At 36.2% G+C, this 26,434-nt stretch overlaps 1 protein-coding gene across 1 annotated transcript in view; it reads left to right on the plus strand.

The window, feature by feature from the left end:
* Positions 1 to 23,219, plus strand: part of LOC149787643 (CD9 antigen-like) — a 119,378-nt gene extending 96,159 nt beyond the window's left edge. The window contains exons 5-8 of the mRNA XM_089973822.1: positions 6,208 to 6,312; positions 16,918 to 17,001; positions 20,164 to 20,240; positions 20,605 to 23,219. Of these exons, the coding sequence (XP_089829948.1) occupies positions 6,208 to 6,312; positions 16,918 to 17,001; positions 20,164 to 20,223 (249 nt within the window). The 3' untranslated portion in view covers positions 20,224 to 20,240; positions 20,605 to 23,219. The remainder of the gene's footprint in view (positions 1 to 6,207; positions 6,313 to 16,917; positions 17,002 to 20,163; positions 20,241 to 20,604) is intronic.
* The last annotated feature ends 3,215 nt before the right edge of the window (positions 23,220 to 26,434 follow it).

A 26,434-nucleotide genomic window follows, 5' to 3' on the forward strand; every position in this document is an offset into this window, starting at 1 on the left:
CTCCTGAACTATGTGAAAAAGAGGCGGGGGGGGGGGGAATTGTTTTTGCCAGTGTTTCTCTACGCGAGAGCCTCAATCTTAAATGACATCACTTTCATGACTCCTTCACCCCATCAAAGATCCCAGCTGGAGAAGACTGAGCAAGATTGGCATGATGACATATGGACCGGGTAGGTGGTCTGTCACATAGAGCACATTTTCTTCTTTGCCCAGAGTTCCTTTCACCTACAAACATGGAGATTTGCTCATGGTCATCAACCTTAGCACATTCAGTGAACTCCTTTATGTTCTTGGGTTCATGATGGAATCCAACAGTGGGTTTCTAAATGCCATCCATTCAAGTTTCTACACAATCAGTGTGTACTTGCAAAAAGCTGGACTTCACATCCCCACTTGCACAGCTTCCAGAAATCTGTGATTCACCTACAAAAAACTACAAGCAGTACGTGATATGACCTGTTACCCTCTCAGCAAGGACATCTCTTTCAAGATTTCAGTCATTTAGGTATGGAACTCAACATTCAAGATTTCAGTCATTTAGGTATGGAACTCAACATTCAAGATTTCAGTCATTTAGGTATGGAACTCAACATTCAAGATTTCAGTCATTTAGGTATGGAACTCAACATTCAAGATTTCAGTCATTTAGGTATGGAACTCAACATTCAAGATTTCAGTCATTTAGGTATGGAACTCAACATTCAAGCAAACAAAGTATGTCCTGCCCAGGAATGAGAATTGTGTTATTGCAATGGTGGATACTTTGCCTATACAGAATCCTTTGTCTGCTGGGTTTTCTCAATGCAGCAGTGGACATCTTAGTCATAAATCGCCTTCTTGGACTCAAATTACAATGACTCTTTGGTCCAAATGGAGGCTGCAACTTTGACCATTGGACCAACTTTCACAATCTGCACAATATGAGGTTCCATCTGGAAGGGTGGGAAACCTCACTGGATCACATTGGGGATACCTCGGCAGGTACAACCTCAGGCAATCATGATCAGCATGGATGCAAAAACAGGACTGGGGGAAGCAAGTCTCCTATCCTTTTAGGGTGCCAGTGAAGTGTGGCACCCTCAGGATTATTATTTACATAGCAGTCTCGAGATGAAACCAGTTCCAAAAGCTTTTCATTGGTGGTTGGAGAACCTACATGGGAATGGAGTTCTCATTCTGTCCGACATCTCCACTTATCTCAAATGGCAAGGTGGAGCCAATTCCACAGACCTTTGTTTTCTTGCTTGGGATGTTCTAAAATGGTGTTCTCAATGACTAATCCATGTCCACATTCAATATATCCAAGGCTGGCTAATGTACTGGCAGGCTTATTTCCCACAGGAACAAACTAATACAAATGGAATGGTCTCTTTATCCCTTGGTTTTCACTCGGTAGGTGTCCAATGGTACTGACCTGTGATGGACCTATTGGTGACATGGTGGAATGCCAAAATCCCAACCTCTTTGTCTCACCAGTCTCAGATCCAGAAGGCCTGGATAATCGATGCTCTTTCTGTCGATTGAAACAGCCAAATGTATACAGTTGTCCAACACCATAGGTTCCAAAGGAAGCAAAAGAATTGGAGTGTCTCCTCATCCTGTTACTCCACTCAAGCGGCATGTCTGGACCTTATTAAAGTACACCCTTAAGAACAAACAGTTCTCACATCAAGTGGTGGCAAATCCCTGGTACAAGATGGCTTGTCCACTTTGAAAGGTATATAAAGGCAATGGAATATATTCTCACATTGGTGCACTCAAGAACACTTTATACCACTGCAGGCTTGCATTCGTCAATAGCTAACTTCCTATGGATGTTCCACGAGGAATAGCACCAGTCAGAATTAAAACCTACCATTCCACAATCACTGGCACACTGTGTTATCATAAAAGAGAGGATAGCAGACAAACCTAAGACCTCCTTGATCTTCTGTTCATACTGGATTACACATGTCCAGTGATGTTGGATCCTTGCCCAAGTAGAATCAGTCATGGATATTAACCTGCCTGAGCAAGACACCATTTGAACTGCTCTCAAGAGCATCATTGGTTACCTGTCATAGAAGTCCTGCCTCCTCACTGCATTGGTAAATAATCAGCAAATACATGTCCTATTGGTGGATCCACTTCATGCAGGTCTGACAAGATGGGTCAGTATCATTCATGTCAAGAACAAGTATGCCATTCATGGGTTATCAGACCTTCGTAATAAATTTCTGTCTACTCTGGACACTTCATTTCAACATCATCTACATAACCCATTACAAGCTGAAAAGTGGTAGTTAAGGAAGGTTGCTGTGTCAAGGAGATGATATGCTGTCAAAGAGGAAGTGGATGATGTCAACAGAGACACATTCATTTTGGATAAAGTGGGTTATTCATTCTGCATATTGGATATAACGTTTCCCCAATACATTTGCTCACAAGGTTAGGACAGTTGCCACAAACATTGCATATGAACAAAACTGTTCTCTGTTTTTATCCATGCCATGGGAAGGAGGTCTGAGTACACTTCTTCACTTCTCAGAGATCTTTCATCCTGAAAGGCTCAATTTGATCTGGTGGAACCTACAGAGTTCAAAAGTTACCTTTTTGAGGCCACTTGAAGCTTCACAAGGGTATTTTTTCATGACTCTCAGTGGATTTGTGGGAGGAAAAACTTTTTCCTTTAGAAGCCACTCCCCAACATATGGGGACTTGAGATGATCTCTCAGGGGTAAGGGGATATATCTCCCTCCACCCCTACCTATTCTTCTGATGTATTAGGACCAGGTTATGTATTTGAAGAAAAAACCAATTTTGTATAGTAAAATATATTTCTTTGCTGATACTTACCCAATCACAATACACATACACCCTCCCAGTGTATGACTTTTACTCCAGCAGTAACTGAAAATTTAATGGTATTTGGTGCCAATCCCGGTATCAAGGGGAGATCACTATAACTGCCACCTAGGTGGGCAGATAACTTTCAGCTTTTTTTGCTAAAAAATTTTAATCTGGGAGGGCTGGATTTATGGGGGGGGGGGCACCTAAAAGACAAAGGTTACTAACATCTCTGAGGGTCAGATCTTTTGCTAAAGCCATACACTGCTAAGATATGCAGTGAGAGGAGGAAATGTGGAAAAAATCTCTCCCATCAGTAGCAGTCACAAAGCAAGATGAAGATGTTCAGTTCTAGGTGGGAGATATAGGTGTTGGCACCCATCAAGCATTTTGTTTAATGCATTTGTGATGTTTTAAAAGAATGTTAAATTCAGAAGGCAGGATGAAAACAGGAAATGGAGATTTAGAGATCTGACCCTAAGAGTTCCTTATGGAATACCTTGAATATGCAGAACATTACAGTAAGACGATTGGTCGGACAATTGGTAGGACCATTGCTCTACTTTGCTTAAAATATTTGTCTCCAACACCATATCCAAGTGAGATCTAGTATATCCTTACAAGCTGTATGTAGAAAAGAGTCTCCCCTTTAACCTGATCTCTTGCCCAGAAACAAAGATTGAAATCTCCCCAATTTGGTAAATAAGTAATATATATTAGTGATAAAATATTAACACAGACTATTACATTGCTTCTTTCACAATAAAAACTGAATTTTCTGTTAATAATGTTAAGCAAATAACAGGATGTAAAAATAAAACTTTACAAAAATGAAAATAAAAAGTTGTAATCATTGAAGTTAACTTGATCTTGGTTATAATCCAGCATAAGCAAATGCAGATTGACTAAACTTTATACCACTCAGAAAACCATATTTATGATCTAAGATTGACTGAACCTGATACCACTCAGAAAACCATATTTATGATCTAAGATTGACTGAACTTTATACCACTCAGAAAACCATATTTATGATCTAAGATTGACTGAACTTTATGCCAGTCAGAAAACCATATTTATGATCTAAGATTGACTGAACTTTATACCAGTCAGAAAACCATATTTATGATCTAAGATTGACTGAACTTTATACCAGTCAGAAAACCATATTTATGATCTAAGATTGACTGAACTTTATACCAGTCAGAAAACCATATTTATGATCTAAGATTGACTGAACTTTATACCAGTCAGAAAACCATATTTATGATCTAAGATTGACTGAACTTTATACCACTCAGAAAACCATACTTATGATCTAAGATTGACAGAACTTTATACCAGTCAGAAAACCATATTTATGATCTAAGATTGACTGAACTTTATGCCAGTCAGAAAACCATGTTTATGATCTAAGATTGACTGAACTTTATACCAGTCAGAAAACCATATTTATGATCTAAGATTGATTGAACTTGATACCACTCAGAAAACCATTTATGATCTAAGTTTGACTGAACTTGAGACCACTCAGAACCATATTTATGATCTAAGATTGACTGAACTTTATGCCAGTCAGAAAACCATATTTATGATCTAAGATTGACAGATCTTGATACCACTCAGAAAACCATATTTATGATCTAAGTTTGACTGAACTTTATACCAGTCAGAAAACCATATTTATGATCTAAGTTTAATTACATTTGGAAAATATGCTTATATTATCAAAACATGTACAAGTTTGGTTATGAGTGAGATGCATGCATATTAACGAGTTGATCTTGAATCTGTTGGGTTTATTGTCATCAAGATCTTGGACTATTTCCGTAATGAGTGTGATCAGTGCCTATTAACCCTTTACCTCATACAAGCGTCTTTGGACGCCTCTACTCCATTCGCATGGAAGCGCCTTTTGACGCCTCTACAAGATTCGCATGGAGGCGCCTTTGACGCCTGCTGTAAACATTGGCCATTTTGAGCTAGTTTTCGTAGCGCCACCTTCGGGGAAAACCCCCCTAGTAGATACTAGATTCATTTCTGCGAATGACAATTACGTCAGATCACGTGGTCGCTATTCATGCACTGGTCGATATCTACTATTTAAAATAACTGGGTCGTAATCTCCTGTCTCCAAAATGGCAGCCGCAGATTTCATTCAGTACGTAGTAAGTTTTCACGCTTAGAATAACAACCACGAAGGATTCAATAAATTAGGTAAAGTCTCTGATATTGATGTAGGCAGCAATTAGTTTTTATAAATTATCAAATTCAGATGACTTAGTGATATAGACGCACACGAAAACCTTGTAAATTTCGAGTATCGGAAATGGCAGCTACGGTTGGTCACGCAGCCTCACTGACATGACGGTGAACAAGTTCTCTCAAGATTTTGAAGCACATAAAAAAAAATCTTCTGTGAAAAATAATTACACAGCTATAACAATTGGACTTTACTCTTAAATTTGTCCACATATAATATATGTGTACCAAAAATGTAAAATGGTTAAAATTGATGTTAAACATAACATACACTACATTGCTTAACAGTTCACAGGCAGGATTTCATTCAGTACTTGCGAAGTTTTCACGATTAGAATCACAACCACGAAAGATTCAATAACTTAGGTAAAGGCTCTGATATTTATGTAAGCAGCAATTAGTTTTTATTGATTATCAAATTCAGATGACTTAGTGATGTAGTCACAGATGAAAAACGTGTAAATTTCGAGTATGGGAAATGGCAGCTACGGTCGGTCACGCGGCCTCACTGACATGACGGTGAACGAGTTCTCTCTCGATTTTAACACACATAAAATATTCTTCTGTGAAAAATAATTACACAGCTCTAACAATCGGACTTTACTCTTAAATTTTTCCACATATAATAAATGTCTACCTAAAACATAAAATGGTTAAAACTGCTGTTAAACGTAACACCACTACATTGCTTAACAATTCACAGGCATGGCTATGCGAATGCGGTCGGCAGGGTAACAGGTGTTCTATTTATAGCGTGCTGCACTTTGTCACTATGCTCTATGAGGTAAAGGGTTAAAGAGATGATCATCCATGAGACTGACTGGGCTTTTTACCACTCTTGAAGCCCCATTTTTGATTTGTTGGGTTTATTGTCATCAAGATCTTTGATGACTTTGATCATGAGCAAAATATGCATATCTTCTCCTTTTTCCCAATTCTATAATTATGTCTGTTTTTTTTATCTTTGGAATCATGTGACTCCAGATGTGCTGCTACATAACAGTGCTTTCCATTTTTTTCGTGGATATAAATTTTGTTTTGATTTTATGTTTGCACAAAATTTTGTCAGATTTAAGAGAGTAAAATGTTCACACATATACATTGGCCCTTTTTTTTCAGTTTGAATGCTGTGGTGCTACAAAGAGTGGTGGTATTGAGTATGTAGAATTGTATAAAGAAAACTATGCCAAAGTGGAAACTTGCCAGAAATCACCATTGGTGGAGGTATGTGATATATATATATATATATATATATATATATATATATATATATATATATATATAGATTGTTTATTACACTATAGGTTATGTTTATAAGTTTTCTTTGTTTGATTTCACCTGACACACCAAAAGACAGATAAACAACTGCATTCATTTAAATAACAAAATAACAAAAGCATAGTAACAGAGGTGCCTGGTGACAAAAAGCATGATAATCACATGTAATTCATAATTAGTAAGTAACAAATACCTAACAAGGACACTGGGTAACAAGGACACTGGGTAACAAGGACACTGGGTAACAAGGACACTGGGTAACAAGGAGATTATACTCTCACCTCATTCATAATTGGTACTTTGAAATCGCAGGTTGCTAGTTTGATGCAAGTAAGAAATGAAAAGAAATATTTCCAATTTGACTAAATAGTTTAGAAATATCCTTAAAGGAGACTAGAAATCAAAATTTTCCTTTTACTATGTAATTCTCTAGAGATTTTAATCCGACTGTCATGTTTATAAATTAAATATCGTAAGCGGGTAGTGATTTTATTGCATGGAAAATACCACAATTCCGTAAATTGCCGAGTTTTTCCGAGTTTTGATGAGTGACGCAATACTAGCCAGTCCTTGAATACAAACATAGACATTGGCGAGCGAGGCAGACGGAAGGAGACCACATTTGGGTTGCACATTCAAAACTTGAATCTGCAGTCTGATATAATAGTTTATGTACTGTACTGGTCAGTGCTAAAAGAAATTTTCTAGGCACAGGCCCTGGGCTGGTGACTTAAATAAACTCAAGCCCTGACTGAAATTCCACAAGCCCGGACAGTTCACACCTGTCAACTCTCAAGCCAGGAGAAAAACCTCCCGATTTTGGGGGTATTTCCTCATCTACATCCCGATTTCGTAATGTCTCCAAATTTTTCGCAGTGAAGTCCCGATTATTACATTATGTCTGTCAATTTTCACTTGTCAGAAGAAAAAAAACCAACCCCAAACCATTTATAAATAGATGTAACGTATGCAATCCACAGTCTAAACTGCCACACTGCAGATATCGTAGTGATATGACTGAAAAATTGTTAAAGCTACGTTAAAAATTCAAATCACATGCACACACGTCTAAATCCGGCACTGGACGAAATAATTAATATCACACGACAGTTTTTTTCTTTTTTTCTTCTTCAGTAAATAAAACGTGAAAATTAAACATTATTCAAGTAAATTTCAGATGTTTTTAAACAACTATAACTTTACTATAGCATAAAAAAATTAAAAGAATAAAATTGTCACCAGTTAGCTTAAATGAATGATCACTGTGAAATTTTCTCTGCAAACAAAATTGCATCTCCATTTCCGCCGAAGAAACTCGGCCAGTTAACACCTGACATTCCTCTACCGTATATTTAAAGTTTAATTACCATGATAAAATTACAAGGAATAAAACAAAATATACCATGCAGTATATGTGGCCCTAAAGAACTAATTCTTAATAAATATTTTGTTCAGCAAACAGTGTTACATGCATTAAGACTTAAACCTGAAGTCCATGGCATCGTAAGTAACAACAAAATAGGCATCGTTTATTTGGTAATCAATTGCTGGTGCTTACACATACACACACTGTCGAACATGGTTTCTTTGAAGTATGTCCGAAGGGCAGTCCTTTTCACAAGATCAATGCAAGGATAGGGAGTCTGTTCATTAGTCACACCAGCTTTATTGTTTGCGTATTTAAATTAAAACTTTAGCTATTTTGCAATTTAGCCAGAGCTGACCAGAATATGCAAAATGGGCTTGTCCTGGGGGAATAATAAGGCGTATCACATGGAGAAAAGGTACGTCCCATGGGCGCTCGCACATTGGGGCAAGGGGTTGGGGGTTGGGTCAATAGTGTCTCTCCCCCCCACCAGTTTCTATTGTCAGCCATTTAATGTGAAACTTTGACCTCTTTTCTTTTAATCTCTGCTATTTAAACTGCCCAAGGAATAGTTTTATATCAGTTCCAATCATAACAGATTACCGTTTATACATACTACATGTATGCAATAAATTTTTTTTAAAATTTGTAATTTTTATAAGATTACTGAAAATTGTGTTTTCTCGAAACACGACAGGTTTAGAATATTATTTTTGGCAAAGCCTCCATTTGATTAAAATCAAATCTAAATTTCACCTTGGACAGTAGTGATTTGATTTAGATTGTGCCGTGTTAAGGCATGTATGTCAACATCTTGAAAATACATTTACTCATTTCACCAGCGCGATCAAAGTTTCCTCAGGCAAACAATTTTTGTTTCGACAAGCCTGACGGGCACTTCTCTTTGAATACAGGATGGGCCAGAACTAAAACCAGAGGGGCCCAGGGTGTCAGGCTGTCAGATTTATTTTTAGCACTGCTGGTGTAGATAAAAGATCTGTGAGTTGATTGTTGTATTTTGTGGTCACTTACTTGGCCTTCTGCCTATTTTCGTAACTCACACGTTTAACACTTTTCCCAGGATTTAAAATATTCAACGTTATGTCTGGAACAGCGCCAACTTTTAGTCTAGGCCTAGCATTTGCGTATCCTTGAGCTGCCATTTTTTCACAATCCCTCTCATAACAGTCCTTTGAGAAATGTAACGAGCACATAGTGCTGTATGGTGTTGCTTTGAAATCGACTCGTTTGTAATAATGTATCCATTCTTTCATTATGCCTTTATCTTTCGGAAAAGAAAAAAATGTTGTCCACAGGCTTTTCTTAATGTTCTATTACACCCGTAAGCAATGCAAAACGGTATTGTCTTTTACTCTGGTAACTCCCACTTGGGCTGCTGGAGTCGCTACTGTGACGTCACATCCCAAAAGTAACCGAATAGGTGCGGAAATTTTGCATACGCGGTCACGGAAATTCAGTTCCTAGAAGATAGGCCAATATTTTAATATTGGCATTACGGTCGCAGATGATACTTCAGAATAAGGTTTTCTGCTATAGTACTTTTATTATTATTCTATATTTCCATTGGTTTCTGGTCTCCTTTAAGGTATCATTCTCAAAAAGTATATTGACTTAACTTAGTACAGCTTTAGGTAAATCTGTCATGTTCATTTTGAATCCTGAAAATGGCTGAAAATTCACTGGTCCAAAAGAAAAAAATGTTTAGACAGAAAGCTACAAATAAAATACTTGAATAGAGGCCAAAGTAATCTAAAGATACCAAAGAACCAAAAGAATTGGACATGAAATAAATGTACTGATTTATCATGCATGGCATGATGTTTCCACACGTTATCATGCATGGCATGATGTTTCCACACGTTATCATGCATGGCATGATGTTTCCACACATTGTGTTCTAAACTGTTTTTGCTGAGGCAGGGTTTAGAGAGCAGAGATTATTTGTGTTTACAATGCTACTGCTGCTGCTGCTGATTTTGTTATTGTGTGTTACTTTGTCTGGTAATGAGTATGTTGCTTTCTTTGAATCTGACGATGACACTGTCACACCTATGATACTAACAGTTGAAATGGCTCTTCCCAGTGTAAGGAAGTCATCATCAGTCCAATCACTGTATGGGTCATTGTCACTTTCTGGTGCAAGAAAGTCATAAGCTCACTGATCCCAGGAGGATTCAAGAGTATTTCCCAGTTTAAGGAAGTCGCCCACACCCCTGTGTAAGTTCTGCCTTTCTGGAAGTGCCATCTTCTTGTTCAACAAAGAGGTTGAGATTGATGATCAAGTCAGGTTCCCTGGATAAAACCTCTTTCCAGTCATCTATGTTGCTTGACTTGTGTCTGGTCAATAGTCACTGGGTACAGGGTACTGGTAGCAAGCTACAGACACCTGGTCAAGACACCAGGCAATAGGCACTGGTCACCAGGAATCACAGTCACTGTTCACCGGGCATCTGCCACCAGGCACTGGTCACTGGGTCTAAGCACTTGATACTGGCATAAGTCACTGGGCATTTATTTCTGCCAGTACTGGATTTTGTAGTTATCAGAATTGGAATAAGGAGCACTCTGCTCCCTCTAGAGGAACTGGCCAGTCTGATACCCCTCTTTTCCTGTAATTCAGTTTAATCCATATGAGCTTGAGAAAACCTACCACTAGGTGGCAAGTCTGGAATATCTCATTTTCCCCACTTGGTGCAGTGGTTTGGGCAGTCTATAGGCCTTCCCTGTCACTTCTTTGGTTTTGTTAGTGAAGGAATTAGGCTGCCACTCATCATCTCTTGCATCCAATCTGCTTCCGAAGAGAAAGGGAGAAGGTAACATATAGTCCTGTTTTGTTTGCATCAGCAGAGACAGGATGATGTACTAGTGCATTCCAGTGAGTTCAAGGAGGCCCCAGTTGCATTGTTTATAGTCCCCATCTCTGTCTCATGCCAAACAGAAAATCTTGATGTGTGGACATTCAACAAAACATTTACCACCTCCTGCCTTAGAATATTTGTCTGTAACCTTCAGGGTCTTTACATTCAAGAATTCTCTCCAGTCTCAACACACTTTCAGGGATGCAGAAAAAGCCGATTTTCTGTTGCTTCCTCACTTGGCTATGTTTAGTGTATATCACAGCAACTGTCCCAAGGCCAGGAGGCAGCCAAACAGCAGAGAGGTTGGTCAGTTCCATCTTGCACCCAGCGGTTTCAGTGTGTAGTCACAATGTCAATTCACCTGCTTGGCCACTCAAGCCTCCTGGCCAGGATTCAGAAGCATCTACATTTGAGATCTCAATGGGGATCTTCACCCACATGCCAGTCAAAAAATGATAGAAGCTATGGAACTTCCTTAGTTACCATTTGCTTTACATGGCACATTCCATAGTTACCATTTGCTTTACATGCTTATGTTTTCCTGTTGGCTTCTGTCAACAGCTTAAAGGGGGAGTTTGTCTACATCTGGCTTACAAAGACCCCAGGAGGCTGTAGCCAAGACGGCAAGATGCTCACTCCCACTTCTGATGATATACAGCCTTGAGTTCCTCTGAAGTCTTGCTTGATCACAGCAAAGATATTTTGAGGGGGCTTCACTTGATGTAGATTCATTAGTTGATGGATAATCCCTACAGATTCCTCTAAAGATCTAAAGAATGAACAACACATGTTGTTGGTCATTGTTCTGGGCCCATCTAAAGATGAGCCAGCAGCTGGAGAGGTCCATAGGTTACCTTCCTACATGTTATAAGCAGGGGTCCCAGCAGAACTGTCAGACTTTAAAAACTCCTTATCACCCTTCATTTTATAAATGGGGCAGCCATAAGGGTAAAAGGGCAGAAAGTCTGTGGACTACTCCTTCGTTCCTCCCAAAGGAGGGAGGTGGTAATTGGCCCAAGCAACAACTCCCTTTGCTGTTAAGTACTCATCTTCCTAACATGCCAGTTGGTGCCAGACTGAGTCACTTTGCAGAGTCAGACCTAATGGATGATGCATGGGTCCTCTGCAAAATAAGAGTGTTACCTGCTTCACTTCAAGGACCCTCCACCTATTATGGACCCACAAACCAATCTGGATTCATTATGGAAAGAGGTATACACCTTTTATTTTAAGAAATGGGCAACAAAGAGGGTATTTATTACTCAATACCCAGGATTTTATACCTGGATGTTTCTGAAAAATGGGGAAAATATATCTTTTTCATTGATCTTTCCCAATCAAACAAGTTTATTCACAGAGAGCACTTCAGGATGGGGATATCAGCCTCAGACAGGAATGCCATTGAGGGTGAATGAATGGGTGATCTCCTTAAACCTAGGATGCTTACCTACACATCTCCATCATTCCATCTCGGGGGGGGAGGGGGGCAAGTGGTATAAAGCGCTCACCATTCCGGATCACTGCCATCTCACCTTTGTCTGTGTGGGTTCAAGTCCAAGGCTCGGCTAGCGTGGGTACGTGGGAAAGCCTGCCAGTAGCTTCTCCTGGGTCGGTGGTTCTTCCCTGGGTTTTCCAGGGTTCTTCCTCCACCAGTTATACTGGCCGCCATTTATAGCCTATCTTGTGCTGAAAAATGGCGTTAAACCCTAGAACAACAACTACAACAAGAACAGATTTTTGTTGTCAAATTAAGTGTTCTCCTCACCAATCAATAATTTATTTTATTGATTTCTGTCTTGAATTACTTTTATGAAACTACATGCATCTTTATCATTTTATTCCATGTTGAAATAAATATATTTTTGTTTTAATTCCATATCTGAGAAATTTTTTTGTTGCAAACATATTTTCTCAAATTATAAATTCTCTTTTTCCATTACTAACTCTGCAAATTGTAATCCAGTTTAATTCAGTACTTCATAAATTCCATAATTTTCATACGCTGCCATGTTCAAGTCATGTTCACCAGCATTCTCAGTCCAGTTCAATAATTGTTTAGTCCAACATTTCAATAAACATAATTCAGAATTGTCATTTGATGGTAGATGGTCCATGTCCTCACCAACTTGACGTTCTCAATTCAGTTGACTGCAATACCTGGTTAATATAACATGCATAATTTATTTACGTTTTCTTAATTTATCAGTTGAAATCATTTTGAGCGTTATCCTCATCAATTTTTGATCTATTCAATTCAACCCAATACTTGCTTAATTTAACACTTGATAAAAACGTTCAAGTTTTTCATAATTCATAGTTTTATCCAGGACAAAGTCATTGTTATCATCAGTGACTTGACATGCTTACTTCAGTTCTGCATTATGTAAATTCAATGAAAATAGTGTGCAAATGTAAATTCAATGAAAATAGTGTGCAAGTGTGCAAATGTAAATTCAATGAAAATAGTGTGCAAATGTTAATTCAATGAAAATAGTGTGCAAATGTAAATTAAATGAAAATAGTGTGCAAATGTAAATTCAATGAAAATAGTGTGCAACACATTTCAGTGTCATTAGTATGCATACAAAATTCAGTTCAAATAAGTATGCTTCAGTTTGGAGTGCAGAGACAAGAAAGCGTTCTTGCAGAGTTTATATATAACAAATTCCAATCAAGTCATATCATATTCTATAGTAAACTTTATTGCAAGTGAATCCAAAGATAATAAATCTTGTACAATTTTCATTCTTCAAATGTGGTATTTATATATTATATGGGTAATATTTAGCATGACCTTTTGTGAGATTGTCAAATAAAGACCAGTTCAGCCAAATAAATGTAATATTCTAGCCATTTTGTAAAGATAAGAAGACTTTTATGGCCATGATTTGTTGATGTGTTTCTTAGTAAATGAAACGTCTTATGGTATAGTGATAAGGGGCAAGTTTAACACTGTGTAACCAGATGAAAATCACAAAATGTTCACATTATTTGGCTTGTAACTTTGTGGAGGTCTAACTCATAAAGATGCAAGGTAGCTCCACTTCTCAGGTATAACTCATCAAAGTGTGAGGTAACTCGACTTCTCAAAAGTCTAACTCATAAAGATGTGAGATAGCTCCACCTCTCACAGGTCTAACTCAAAGTGTGAGGTAACTCGACTTCTCAAAAGTCTAACTCATAAAGATGTGAGGTAGCTCCACCTCTCACAGGTCTAACTCATAAAGTGTGAGGTAACTCGACTTCTCACAGGTCTAGCTCATAAAGATGTGAGGTAGCTCCACTTCTCACAGGTATAACTCATAAAGTGTGAGGTAACTCGACTTCTCACAGGTCTAGCTCATAAAGATGTGAGGTAGCTCCACTTCTCACAGGTCTAACTCATAAAGATGGGAGGTAGCTCCACTTCTCACAGGTCTAACTCATAAAGTGTGAGGTAACTCGACTTCTCACAGGTCTAGCTCATAAAGATGTGAGGTAGCTCCACTTCTCACAGGTCTAACTCATAAAGTGTGAGGTAACTCGACTTCTCACAGGTCTAGCTCATAAAGATGTGAGGTAGCTCCACTTCTCACAGGTCTAACTCATAAAGTGTAAGGTAACTCGACTTCTCACAGGTCTAGCTCATAAAGTGTGAGGTAACTCGACTTCTCACAGGTCTAACTCATAAAGTGTGAGGTAACTCGACTTCTCAAAAGTCTAACTCATAAAGATGTGAGGTAGCTCCACTTCTCACAGGTCTAACTCATAAAGTGTGAGGTAACTCGACTTTTCAAAAGTCTAACTCATAAAGATGTGAGGTAGCTCCACCTCTCAAAGGTCTAACTCATAAAGTGTGAGGTAACTCGACTTCTCACAGGTCTAGCTCATAAAGATGTGAGGTAGCTCCACTTCTCACAGGTCTAACTCATAAAGTGTGAGGTAACTCGACTTCTCACAGGTCTAACTCATAAAGTGTGAGGTAACACGACTTCTCAAAAGTCTAACTCATAAAGATGTGAGGTAGCTCCACTTCTCACAGGTCTAACTCATACAGATGTGAGGTAACTCCTTGAAATGGAAACTTTTTACCCATCAAATGATGGAGAGCATCAAGGTAAATACAAACACTCCATCACTCCATTTGGAAATTGAGGATTACATATGAAACTGCAAGTTCTTGATTTGTTATACAAGCCTTATCTTGTATTATATGTATATATAGCAAAGGGCAATGTATTAGAAGGGTTTAAAACACACTGTTGTGACTCTGAACTTTATATTTTCATAATTTTTTCAACCAACCTCCTGCCTAAAGAAGAAAAAAAGCTTCCTTTGCAACATGTTTTGCACTGACAGTGAGGCAGAATAGGCAGAAGTAATTGATAACTGAATTAAACCATAACATACATAATATTAAGCTTCACAGATTCTTAATGCCAGGAAATGCACACAGATTTATTCTCGATGGGCAAATCTGCATCTTCTCTGCCCAGGGACAAGTGAGTAGCAATGTTGTACATAGCACAGTTAAATTGTACCTGGACCAGACATAGTTTAACTAGGCCCCGCTTTCTGAACAATCCCTCAAGTTCTTTACAAAGTCAGGATGTTGAAGTCATGGCTCACTGGGACTTTATTTCCGTGATAACTTTGATTGCCTTTGTGCCAGCCTGGCTTTCTGGTCGAGAATCATTTACCTTCATTATTGCTTGAATAAATTAAAACAACTTTAGTCCGAGTCACATTTGTGTTAGAGATTATTGACTTTGTTCAGTCAGAGCTGTATGTTGCTCTTTGCCTAAATCAAATGGTTAGAAGCATCTCTTTATCCCTGTTAGAAGTTTCTCTGATATCTCAGCAGGCACCATTTTAAGTGGATTAGTTGGATCACAAAAGAACTTTTCAGGCTCTCAGATATTACCATGTGTTTCAGGCTATTGCAGCATCTTTGTTCTTTACATGCCAACCAATACACTTTTGGCATAATCATTAATGCCTTTTTTTACCAAATTAAATTTTCCGTGAGACTGCATATGGATAAAGCTTTTGTTACATTAAAAAATATTAAAACAATAAAGCAGTAAAAACCTGTTTTTATCATTTTATTATCATCTTTTTAATTCCACTCCTTTAAAATTGAGAATATTCTTTAAAAAAAGTGACTGCTGCATATGACTAGCATGAGAAGACTTTTCCTTATTTGTTATTTAGAGCAAATGTATATGACCCATTTCAAAGAAAACAGATGGGTTTCTTCAGAAGTGAACTTTGCAGTACAGATTAATTTTATTGATAACATAGGTGGAAAACCAGTCTGTGTTTTTAAAGAAAATGGCGTCAGATGTTAAGTGAAAGGCTTTAGGGTGTGAGTTGTTGATGTTATGTCATGGAAATGTTAGAGCAAATGGATCTTTTCAAACTTCAAAACATGTCAGATCAGAAAAAGTGACAAATCAACACTACTTTTCAAAGTTTAAAAGAAGAATATAAGTGTAATGTAATAGAGCACTTTGAGCACCTGACTGGGATCATTGCAGAATTCCAGTTCACAATCATTCAGCAAAAGTTACACATGTAGACTGGTTGAAGTGAGTGCTGAATAAAAATAATTTTTCAGTATATTTTTTGTTTGTGTTCTGGTTCTAATCCAGTTTGATTTTTTTTGCCCTTTGTGACAAGTATTTTGACCAGTTGCAGAATCAGGTTAGTTGTAAAAATGTATCTTTTTCATATATGCTGTAATTCTGACATGTAATATATAGATTACACTTTTTATGCCCAAATATACTTTTTTCCCACTTATAAAAGCAATAATTATGCTTATTTCACTTGGGGTGGGTGGGGGTGGCATGTATGAGGATGATATATTTATGAAAGCTGCCTTTGTTTGGCTTATTCGACTTTCTCAGAGTGAAGGTACTTATCCATTAGGCCTGATTTTGTCAGCACAGCAAGTTATCGACAAGCCATCCTCCAGCCATCAGTAGCATCCAACTGAAAAAGAGGGCTTTTAATAACAAACTTGCATCTTTTGACAAGTTTCTTAGTAATCTATGCAGATTCCAAGTTTTATTGGTATTCTTTCCAGTTTCATGATGGATTAAATGACTATCACGTGCCATTTTGTATGAAAAGAAAGATAAATCAGCAATAAAGAAAAATAAATTATATTGTTTAAACCAAATGCTTGAATTTGAAGGGAAAAGGAATTTGAGATTCTTTTAATTTGCTAAAATTGATGCCTGTAATATTTATGAAGGTCATTTCTTCATAAACGTTATATTTTACCTAAATTCACTAACATATTTTCCACTTTTTTGTCAGCCCTGCAATGAGAAACTGTTTCAGTTCTTCAGAGAACATCTGATGATTTTTGCTGGAGTGGCCATTGGAATTGCTGTAATCTTGGTAAGTTACAATTTCTTGGATAATCTGTCTCATCCTTTATCTATATTTATTGATTAACAATAGTGCTGCAGCCAAGGATATGGTCATTAGGTATCAGTTCTGAATTACAGTTACGTGCTTATCATTTGACAAGAACAGTTCTCTACCATCTTTGTGGATACCATGTACTTGGGCTTAGGTTCTACATCACTGACCTGGACACATTTTATGGATGGCTTGGTTATAGGGATAAGGAAAAAGACCATTAGTTTTGGGGTTAGAGGCCAAGGTAATTGTGACTGAAACAGTATACATGGTTTCCACACTGTACTATCATCACAGACTTTGACTGTCTTACAAATCTTGTCCCTGATAGATGATCATTATGACATGGAATTTTACCAAAACACTTTTGATGACATCTAATTTGTCCTAAATAAAAATGGTGCCAAATTGAAATCCAATTTGAATGGATGGTCATATCTTGAAAATATCTCTATCAGTTATGGCTGCCATAATGACTGTCTCAAAAAGACATGGTATTTAGTCCTAAGTGTAAAGGACACTTGGCTGCCTGTGTGTGGTCATACAGGATCTGTTTCTGCATATGGGAATAATTTAATTATATGCATGTTCTCAGTCAGTAATTCATAGCTGCCAACCCTCACGAATTTGGTGTGAATTTCATGACTTTTTCAGTGATTCAGGGATTCACGCCGCAAGCCAAAAATTCACGAATTCTCCAATTCTCAATTATTTTAAATCTTTAATAAAATAACCGTTTTCCTGTTAAGCACTAGTCGTGATATTGGCAGTTGCTGAAATGGTCCGGTACTGCTGGTCGCGATATTAGAACTACAGTCAATTAGTACAGTTGGCCCGGTAGCAAGCATTTTAGCCTATTTTAATCTATATGTATAAGAGTAGTGTTACAAATGTTTTTGAGAGAAACTGGGGCCTAACCGGAATTTTGTTCTGCGCATGCGTCAAAAACACTAATTTGAGTTGCAGTTTGACATAGCATGTAAGATCTTAAAAATGTCTTCACCACCAAGGAAAAAGAAATGCATTGCTCAAAAAGTGAAGTTTAATTTGGAATATATCAAAAATTGGCCATGCATTCTGCCATTTAACATTGATATACGTCATGCTTTTTTCACACAGTGTGTTACACATTTTAGTAGCGGCAGAGATGATGTGAGGAAGCACATAGGTTGCAAAAAACATGTAGAAGTTGGGAAAATTAAGAATTCGCAGATTTCAGCTCTGGAATATATTAGGCCATCGGCGGAAGACCTGCAAGCTACCAACACTGAAGCATTATTTGTGAGTTTTCTTGTTGAACACAATCTACCTTTATCAGCTGGAGACATTTGATCTGACAAATGTTTCCGGACTTGAAAATCGTTTCCAAATTTTCCTGTGGAAGAATCAAAAGTGCTGCAGCTCCTGTGCTTCCTCACAGCAACAGTGACAGCGAAAAAGTACTTTCTCTAGTGAGGAAAAATAAGATAGACTTTATGGCCTCCTTAGCTGCAGAAAATTTGTCAGCAATTTTAGTCGCCAAGATAACCAGCAGGCAAGAAGTCTGAACTGTTTAGAAAACAAATTTACGATCAAGCAGTTGAGGAAGTTCAAGTCTGCCACAGTATCATGTCTTGATAAATAACCACAAGAACAAGTGAAGTTTATGAATACCATAATACATAGAAATGCAGATATATTTCTGCATATATGCAGTGTTTTAGTTTTATATTGTGATCTTGATATAGGGTAGTATTGACGGTCAGAGTGGATGGAGTTATTGTCATGGTATCTTTCACTAATTCATGTCCAAATTCACTACTTTTTATCCCTATTTTCACTAATTGCGAGCCTGGAAGGTTGGCAGCTATGGTAATTAAGCAAATGTTAAAAGTATTGTGGATATATTGATAGAGATGGTCAAATAGATATGTGAACGTAATTACAACACACGTTCATTGAAGAAATCAATAGCGTAAACATTATTATAAACAGAATGGCATCTTTTTACAGTGTTTATTGTTCCATTTTACAGTGTTTACAGTGTTTCTTTATTACATTCTTTACAATGTTCCTTTTTGGGGCCCTGAGTGGCCGAGTGGTTTAAAGCACTCTCCGTTATGGATCACAGCCATTTCACCTCTGCATGGGTTCGAGTCTCCAATTTGGCCAATGTGGGTACGTGAGAAAGCTTGCCAGGAGCTACTCATGGGTCGGTGGTTCTTTCCGGGCTTTTCCCAGGTTCTTCCTCCACCATTAATACTGGCTGCCATGTATAGCCTATTGTGTGCTGAAAAATGGCGTTAAACCCTACAACAACAACAACAACAATGTTCCTTTTTACAATGTTTACAGTTTTTTAGTCTTTACAGTGCTCCATTTTACAATGATTACAGTGTTCCTTCTTACAATCGTTAGTGTTTCTTTTTACAATGTTTACAGTGTTCCTTTTCACAATTTTTACAGTTCTTTTTAGTCTTTAGTGTTCCTTTTTACAATCTTTACAGTTTCTTTTTACAATCTTTAGTGTTCTTTTTTACAATGTTTACAGTGTTTCTTTTTAAATTTTTTACAGTGTTCCTTTTTACAATGTTTACAGTGTTCCATTTTACAATTTTTACTGTGTTCCTTTTTACAATGTTTACTGTGTTCCTTTTTACAATGTTTACAGTGTTCCTTTTTACAATGTTTACAGTGTTCCTTTTTACAATGTTTACAGTGTTCCTTTTTACAATGTTTACAGTGTTCCTTTTTACAATTTTTACTGTTCCTTTTTACAATGTTTACAGTGTTCCTTTTTACAATGTTTACAGTGTTCCTTTTTACAATTTTTACTGTGTTCCTTTTTACAATGTTTACAGTGTTCCTTTTTACAATTTTTACTGTGTTCCTTTTTACAATGTTTAGTGTTCCTTTTTACAATTTTTACTGTGTTCCTTTTTACAGTGTTCCTTTTTACAGTGTTCCTTTTTACAGTGTTCCTTTTTACAATTGTTAGTGTTCCTTTTTACAATGTTTACAACGTTCCTTTTTACAGTTTTTACAGTGTTCCTTTTTACAATCTTTACAGTGTTCCTTTTTACAATGTTTACTGTGTTCCTTTTTACAATCTTTACAGTGTTCTTTTTTACAATCTTTACAGTGCTCTCTTCCTTTCAGATTCTGGGTATGATCTTCTCCATGATCCTCTGCTGCGCACTGAGGGATGCCGAAGCGTAAATTATTATTAAGATTAGGTCAGTATTGGCATTGACTGATACTTGTGGAATTAATCTAAACTTTCTTGTGTTTAGATCAATTATAAATACATAGTGTGAGTCAGAATAGCTCTTATAATTAGCCAGAGATATATTTTGCAAATATATTTTAAAGGGGTGGGAGACATACTTGAACATTGTACAGATGGAAATCTAAGCTCATTTGAAAGTCCCTTTTTTGGCATTGATCTCTGGTAGAATTTGGTTAAGAATAAATTTCTTTGAGTTAAAGTTAATCAAGAATCAGTTGTGATCTTTTACAGATCTTTATATTTTCAGATCTCTCAATCTTTCATATTGTTTTTCATATTTTCAAATTTAATTTAAACGTTTGTTTTTCTAGGTACCAGTAAAACTAGATGGAAGAGCAGACAAATAGATCCAATGATTGAGTTATGTAAATTCCTATAAGAAATACTGAACGTTTCAAGCTGATGGCTCATTTTAAAGCAGTTCACATGGTATTTTAGATCTTAATTGCTTTTATATTACATTGTAACAGCTTTGAATTTCCCATGCCCATATGCTATGTATCACAGATTTTTTTGCCTCTTTACAATGCCTTTTAACTTTTGTGTTTGGAAACATTTGAACGAAAAAGGTTAAAGAGTATGCAGAATTTTTGAGAATGTTAGTTGGATCAATACTATGATAGTGTTTGTAATACGATTTTCTTTGAACGATTCCTTAAGTGAAATTAACCAGTGACTGTAGAAATAGGCATCGGTGAACATTTTGAACAGCAAGATTTGTAAAATGTTATGTTATTTTTAGAAAAGTTTACTTGAGAGATAAAATAAAGTAAAGGAATGGAATGAAATAATATTAGTGGAGATTTGTACCAACAGCAGAATATAGATTTTGTAAGTAGCCATCAATGAAAAAAAAATAATTTAAATAGGGCATGATGTTTGACATTTTATATACAGTTTATTGATTGTGCATGATGATTAGTGAGATTTTTATACCTGTGTAAATTGCACCATTGAAAATAGTTGACAATTATTACATTGTAAGAAAATAGATTTTGTACCATTTTTACAATTCATGGAGTCGCGTGTAATGTAAAATTTGGGGAATCTGCAATCACAGGTGGCTTATTTTAGCAAGACTTTCACAAGTTTGCCCATTTTCATCATGTTTTTTTTGTTGTTGCTAAGTAACAGCTTATTTTTTTAAATATTTGTTGGACATAACTTTCATACATGTTATAAATTTGATTCAGATCTTTTAAATTTCAAATGAAAGGATTTGTAATGTGAAAAGGTATTTTTTAAAAAGCACGTTATATATATATATACCTCTGAATGTATCAAGCTTTTGTGTCATTTAAAAGTGTGTATTTTCTTATTATGGTATATTTAGAAATGGGCATTTCATATATATCCGTGTCAACTAAGAATACTGTCACCAATTGTGGTGTTTGTAAAATTGAAAAGGGAGATAATTAAAATTGACTCTTCATTGTGCCAAAAAGGAATTAAATTATTCACCCAATAATGAAGAATGGTATAAAGTTCTCTACAAATTGGTTGTGTAAACATAAACAAATTTTGTATTAGTTCATACCAGCCAGAAAACTTAATAAACTGCAATCATTGCTATAGATATTTCAACATTTTAGAAAGATTTGACAAACAATTGGTTTTTGCCATGTTTTTTTTTAAGGAAAAGTTTGATTGTCCTACTTTTCAGTATAGCCATGTGAATAGTAAAAAGTATAATGAACTGTTTCCTTTTTTTTCATTTATACCATGTTATATAAGAATTAAACTGGTCTTGCATTTTTTTCTATGTGTAAATTCAAATATTTAAGTACAGGAATTACAGTTAAGTTGAAAATTCAGTCATTCGGTATGATCAAAACCATCAAATTATTTCCCTTTTCTCAAACTTAAATATGCCCATCAGTGGAATTTATTAGAAAAAATGAGCAATGAGTTAGAATAAGAATTTGTGACTCCAAAAGATTTTGTTCTTTCAGACGTTTAATTACAGCCTTTATAGAATGTGTGTTGTCTTGCCAGCCTTTTATAACATTAAATTGGTATGTTCATTAAAGCTAGTAGCTTTGTGATTCAGTTTATAATAGTCAAGGATGTGAACCAGCAAAATCAAGTAAATCTTGTCTTGTACATTGTATTAGCAAAATGGAGATTAGCACCTTGGGACTAGCAGGTATATAACTTGAGAGAAAGCCCATTTACTTTTGTGACATTTGAAATATTAAGTTCCCTAAAAAGAAAGTCCATAGCAAGGTCAAAATTTGCTCCTCGATTGCAATAATATGGTGAATATAGTGTCTTGAAAGTTGTGTGTTGTTTATATTTTGCAATCCTCTATCTACATGTATATATGTATCTCCATACAAATGTCATTTTTACATTATCATTTTAGCTATATTTTTCTCTTTCTCCTAAACTGATTGTTGTTCGACTTGGGTTATAAATGTTGACCTTCAAATGTTGATGCATTTTATCTTCAGGGGTCATGAGACTAATGGCATCCAATCAGAATGTGTTCTTACATTAAATGTTGAGCATTGACAAATAAGCTTGTTTGCCCAGGGATTCATTTTCTCTGGAAAATTATGACAAGGTTTTCAAAGCACCCAGTAGTGCTGCTGAAAAAACACCAGCCTTGTCTATCAGTACATTTCAGCTGTATTTAATGAAGACATACTCTGTAACATTTTTCACCAACTGACATGCTTGATGTTTTATTAGTAATATATATAGACGGGTATGATTTTCATGCTGCTGCAAATTGATTAATTATGGTTGACTAATACTGATTTGACTTCACTACTTGATTCAGAGAGATGTCATGTCAAACCATTAATCATAGTTCCATGTTACGGCACTTAGTTAAATGGTTGATATCTACAAAATTTCAATGCTGATGTTTTTAAAGAAAACTTTTTCATTTTTGAAATAAAATATCTGTGAAATAACCAAAGCATCATCTTGTTTTTAAAGTACCCTGTTTTATACCGAAAAACCTTTTTTCCTTTTATTACTAGATATGATGAATTTAGCCAATATGAAACAATCTGGGATTTATAAGTTATTGCATTTGTATGGGAAGATATGAACGAGTTTTTCTAATGGAAATACTGCACGACCTTGGGAGTGCAGTATATCCATCCGACAAAATGAGTTCATATTTTCCCATACAAATGCAGTAAACTTTTTATTATATGCTCATTTTCTTATTCTACCTAAGGCTTAATTATATAAACAAAAATACACTACAAGAAACAAAGTAACTGAATATATGCCAAACTAAATACACCAGTGCAGATTCATAATTACACAACAACATCATTAATGCACACATAGGAGTTGTCCTAAATAAAGCTGACAGCCAATATGTGTAGCTAATTTGAAAATCAGTTCAGGTTCACATGTAATACAATTTCTCTTTGATCAGGTACCCAGTAACTGATCGTTAGGATTGATAGTTAACTGGTAGAAATTTCACAAACCATTGACATCTCTATTCCTAAAGCAATTTCCATGGCTTTGGTATGTCCCTTTTTATTTTAAGCACTATGTCTGATGCAAAATGAGAGAAAGGTAATCCTTCATATCTGACTGTATTGGATAGAGAAATCCCACCCTTCAGCATACATTTTGAAACTCTCATTTCTGTCCACAAATTTTAAAGTATACTTCTTAAAAATGTTACCACCTCTTGACAGGATGAACCCCAATTATACATTGCAGTACATTTGGTATCACATTGACCTACATCTGCCATCAATTTAATTTGTTTCTGCCATCATGTTGACCTATATTTGCCATCAATTTAACATGTGTCAGCTTTCACATTTGCCTATATTTGCCATCAGTTTAACTTGTGTCAGCTTTCACATTCACCTATATTTGCCATCAATTTAACTTGTGTCAGCTTTCAGATTCCCCTATATTTTCCTTTCACCTATATTTCCCTTCAATTTAACTTGTGTCAGCTTTCAGATCGACCTATATTTCCCTTCAATTTAACATGCATCTGCTTTCACATTCACATGCAGTTGCAATCAGCTTGACCTGTATCTGCCATCACATTCATATATACAGTGCGACCCCACTATAACATGGTAGTTGGGGTCCATAGAACCCGACCATGTTATAGACCGAACCATTTTATAACCAGCCTAGTCATTTAGCTGAAGAAAATGATGCATTTACCTAAAATATGATGGGCAGGGAATGGGCGAGTAATAAAAGTGGGAGCAAAAGTATGTGCTTTTGATAAATGAAGAAAAACTATTTTGAAAAACACTTGTATGTTGACAACTTACATTTGTATAGTACAATCCATAATCCGTTAAGTACTGTACTTGTATATAATAAATCCATGAATTTGAGTACAGATCACATTATTAACTTCATGTATCACTCACATCCTGTTTGAAACCACAAATAACGCGTATTTTTTAAAATGGTAGTCCTTGGTTTGATCTAGATCCTGTTGCAACTTAACAGTACACTACATTTGTCACATGTAGCACATGGCTATAGCTGTTTACATGCTACATGTACTTTACTTAAATTGACCTAGATTTTGGTCTGCTGGAGACGGTATCATCTTGCCAAGGCTGCCCAAGGGATGAGGCTATTCATAGGGAATGAAAACGTGAACAAATTAAAAAGTTCCTTAAAAAATCTTCAGTTAACTTGACGGCCATATAGCTATGGTTTGAAAAGATTGGAAATTTATTTGCATTTTATGCCACCATTAGTAGCGACCGTAAACATACTTTTTTCCCTGCAAATATGGAACTTTCATGGCACAATAAATGTGATGCAGTCACTTTGGAAAATGCATCAGTCTTTCAGATTTCTTTTATTTAAGTTTGGTGCTGACATCCTTTGATGAAAGGTTATTTGTTTTTATTTAAGACTTGTTGGCTTCCTTTGATGAAGGGCTGCCTGTGTCATTTTAGTTACCACCAAAGGACACCTTTGGAGGACCAAACATGCCTGTCTCTAACTGTGTCAGCAATATCAAGTAATTGTAAAACATTGAGACTGAAGTTTTGTTTTTCATTTGCTTAGTATTTATGCAGAATGATCGGTGTTTTAAATTTGATAAATTTCCTTTGAAGTTTCAGCAAAGCTATTTTTTGTCTGTGTATATTTTGGAAAACAAAAGGAATTGGCCATTGTTTGGTCAATTGTAGCTGTTACTTTTCCTGCCTTCAGAAGTTGGTCAGTTGTAGCTAGTCCCAGTAACATAAAGAGACCAACAAGTAGATCTCTAGGGGTTGGTTGGTTTGGGGGGGGGGACATTTCTTGTGGCACTGCCTTCCACACATGCACCAGAAATTTTATTTTTAAAAAAAAGGCCAACAGATGATAAATACACAGGTGTTCTGTTCTGTTCTGACAGGGATTACTACAGAAAATATGAGTGTTCTGAAGTATTTAAGTCTTTGAATGAATAGAAGAGGAATTTTACTTACCATCCATATACAGAAGTCGTTTAAAATATAACAATTACTAGCCAGCGGCCGATCCGACACTGTTTCATCCGAAACATCCATTATGGCATAGTGCCTCGTCAGGTTGATTTCCACTACCAGAAATGTTATAAAAACTTTTATAAAAATGCAGAGATCTCACAGCGTACCATACTCAAGACATATGTCAGAATAAGTGGATTATGATATAACAATGCACTGTTAACATTGTAAATATCAACAAAGAATTTGTTTAGAAATAGATAAACTCCAGTGCATTGTATATCAAGTTTGTGGCTTCCTTTCATGATGCCTCTGAATTTCTTCACTCCAAACCCAAGGTTGTATATACAAGTTTAAACAGTCAATAGTTTTGGTTAAAAAAATTACCATATCATATAATTTGTTGCCATAAGGAATATAAATGACAATTTGCAACATTGATGAAGCCCAGCGTGATCCCTGAATAAACATTGTACACGTTATTTTTTGTACTTTTAGGACGAAAAAAGCCCCTTTTTTTTTTGAGTATGAGAAATTACATGTATATGAAACTGCAGGAACCATGCCATGATTGTCTTATATTAGAATTTATACACGATCTCTTCCCCAAAAATAAAAAATTGTTTCCACTTTACTTTTCATACTTTTTAAGAAAGAAAACAAAAATTTCTTGTATATGAAAAGTACATAAATATGAAATATC

Source organism: Sinohyriopsis cumingii, chromosome 11, assembly GCF_028554795.1.
Source record: "Sinohyriopsis cumingii isolate HCF-2022 chromosome 11, ASM2855479v2, whole genome shotgun sequence".
NCBI classification, from domain to species: domain Eukaryota; kingdom Metazoa; phylum Mollusca; class Bivalvia; order Unionida; family Unionidae; genus Sinohyriopsis; species Sinohyriopsis cumingii.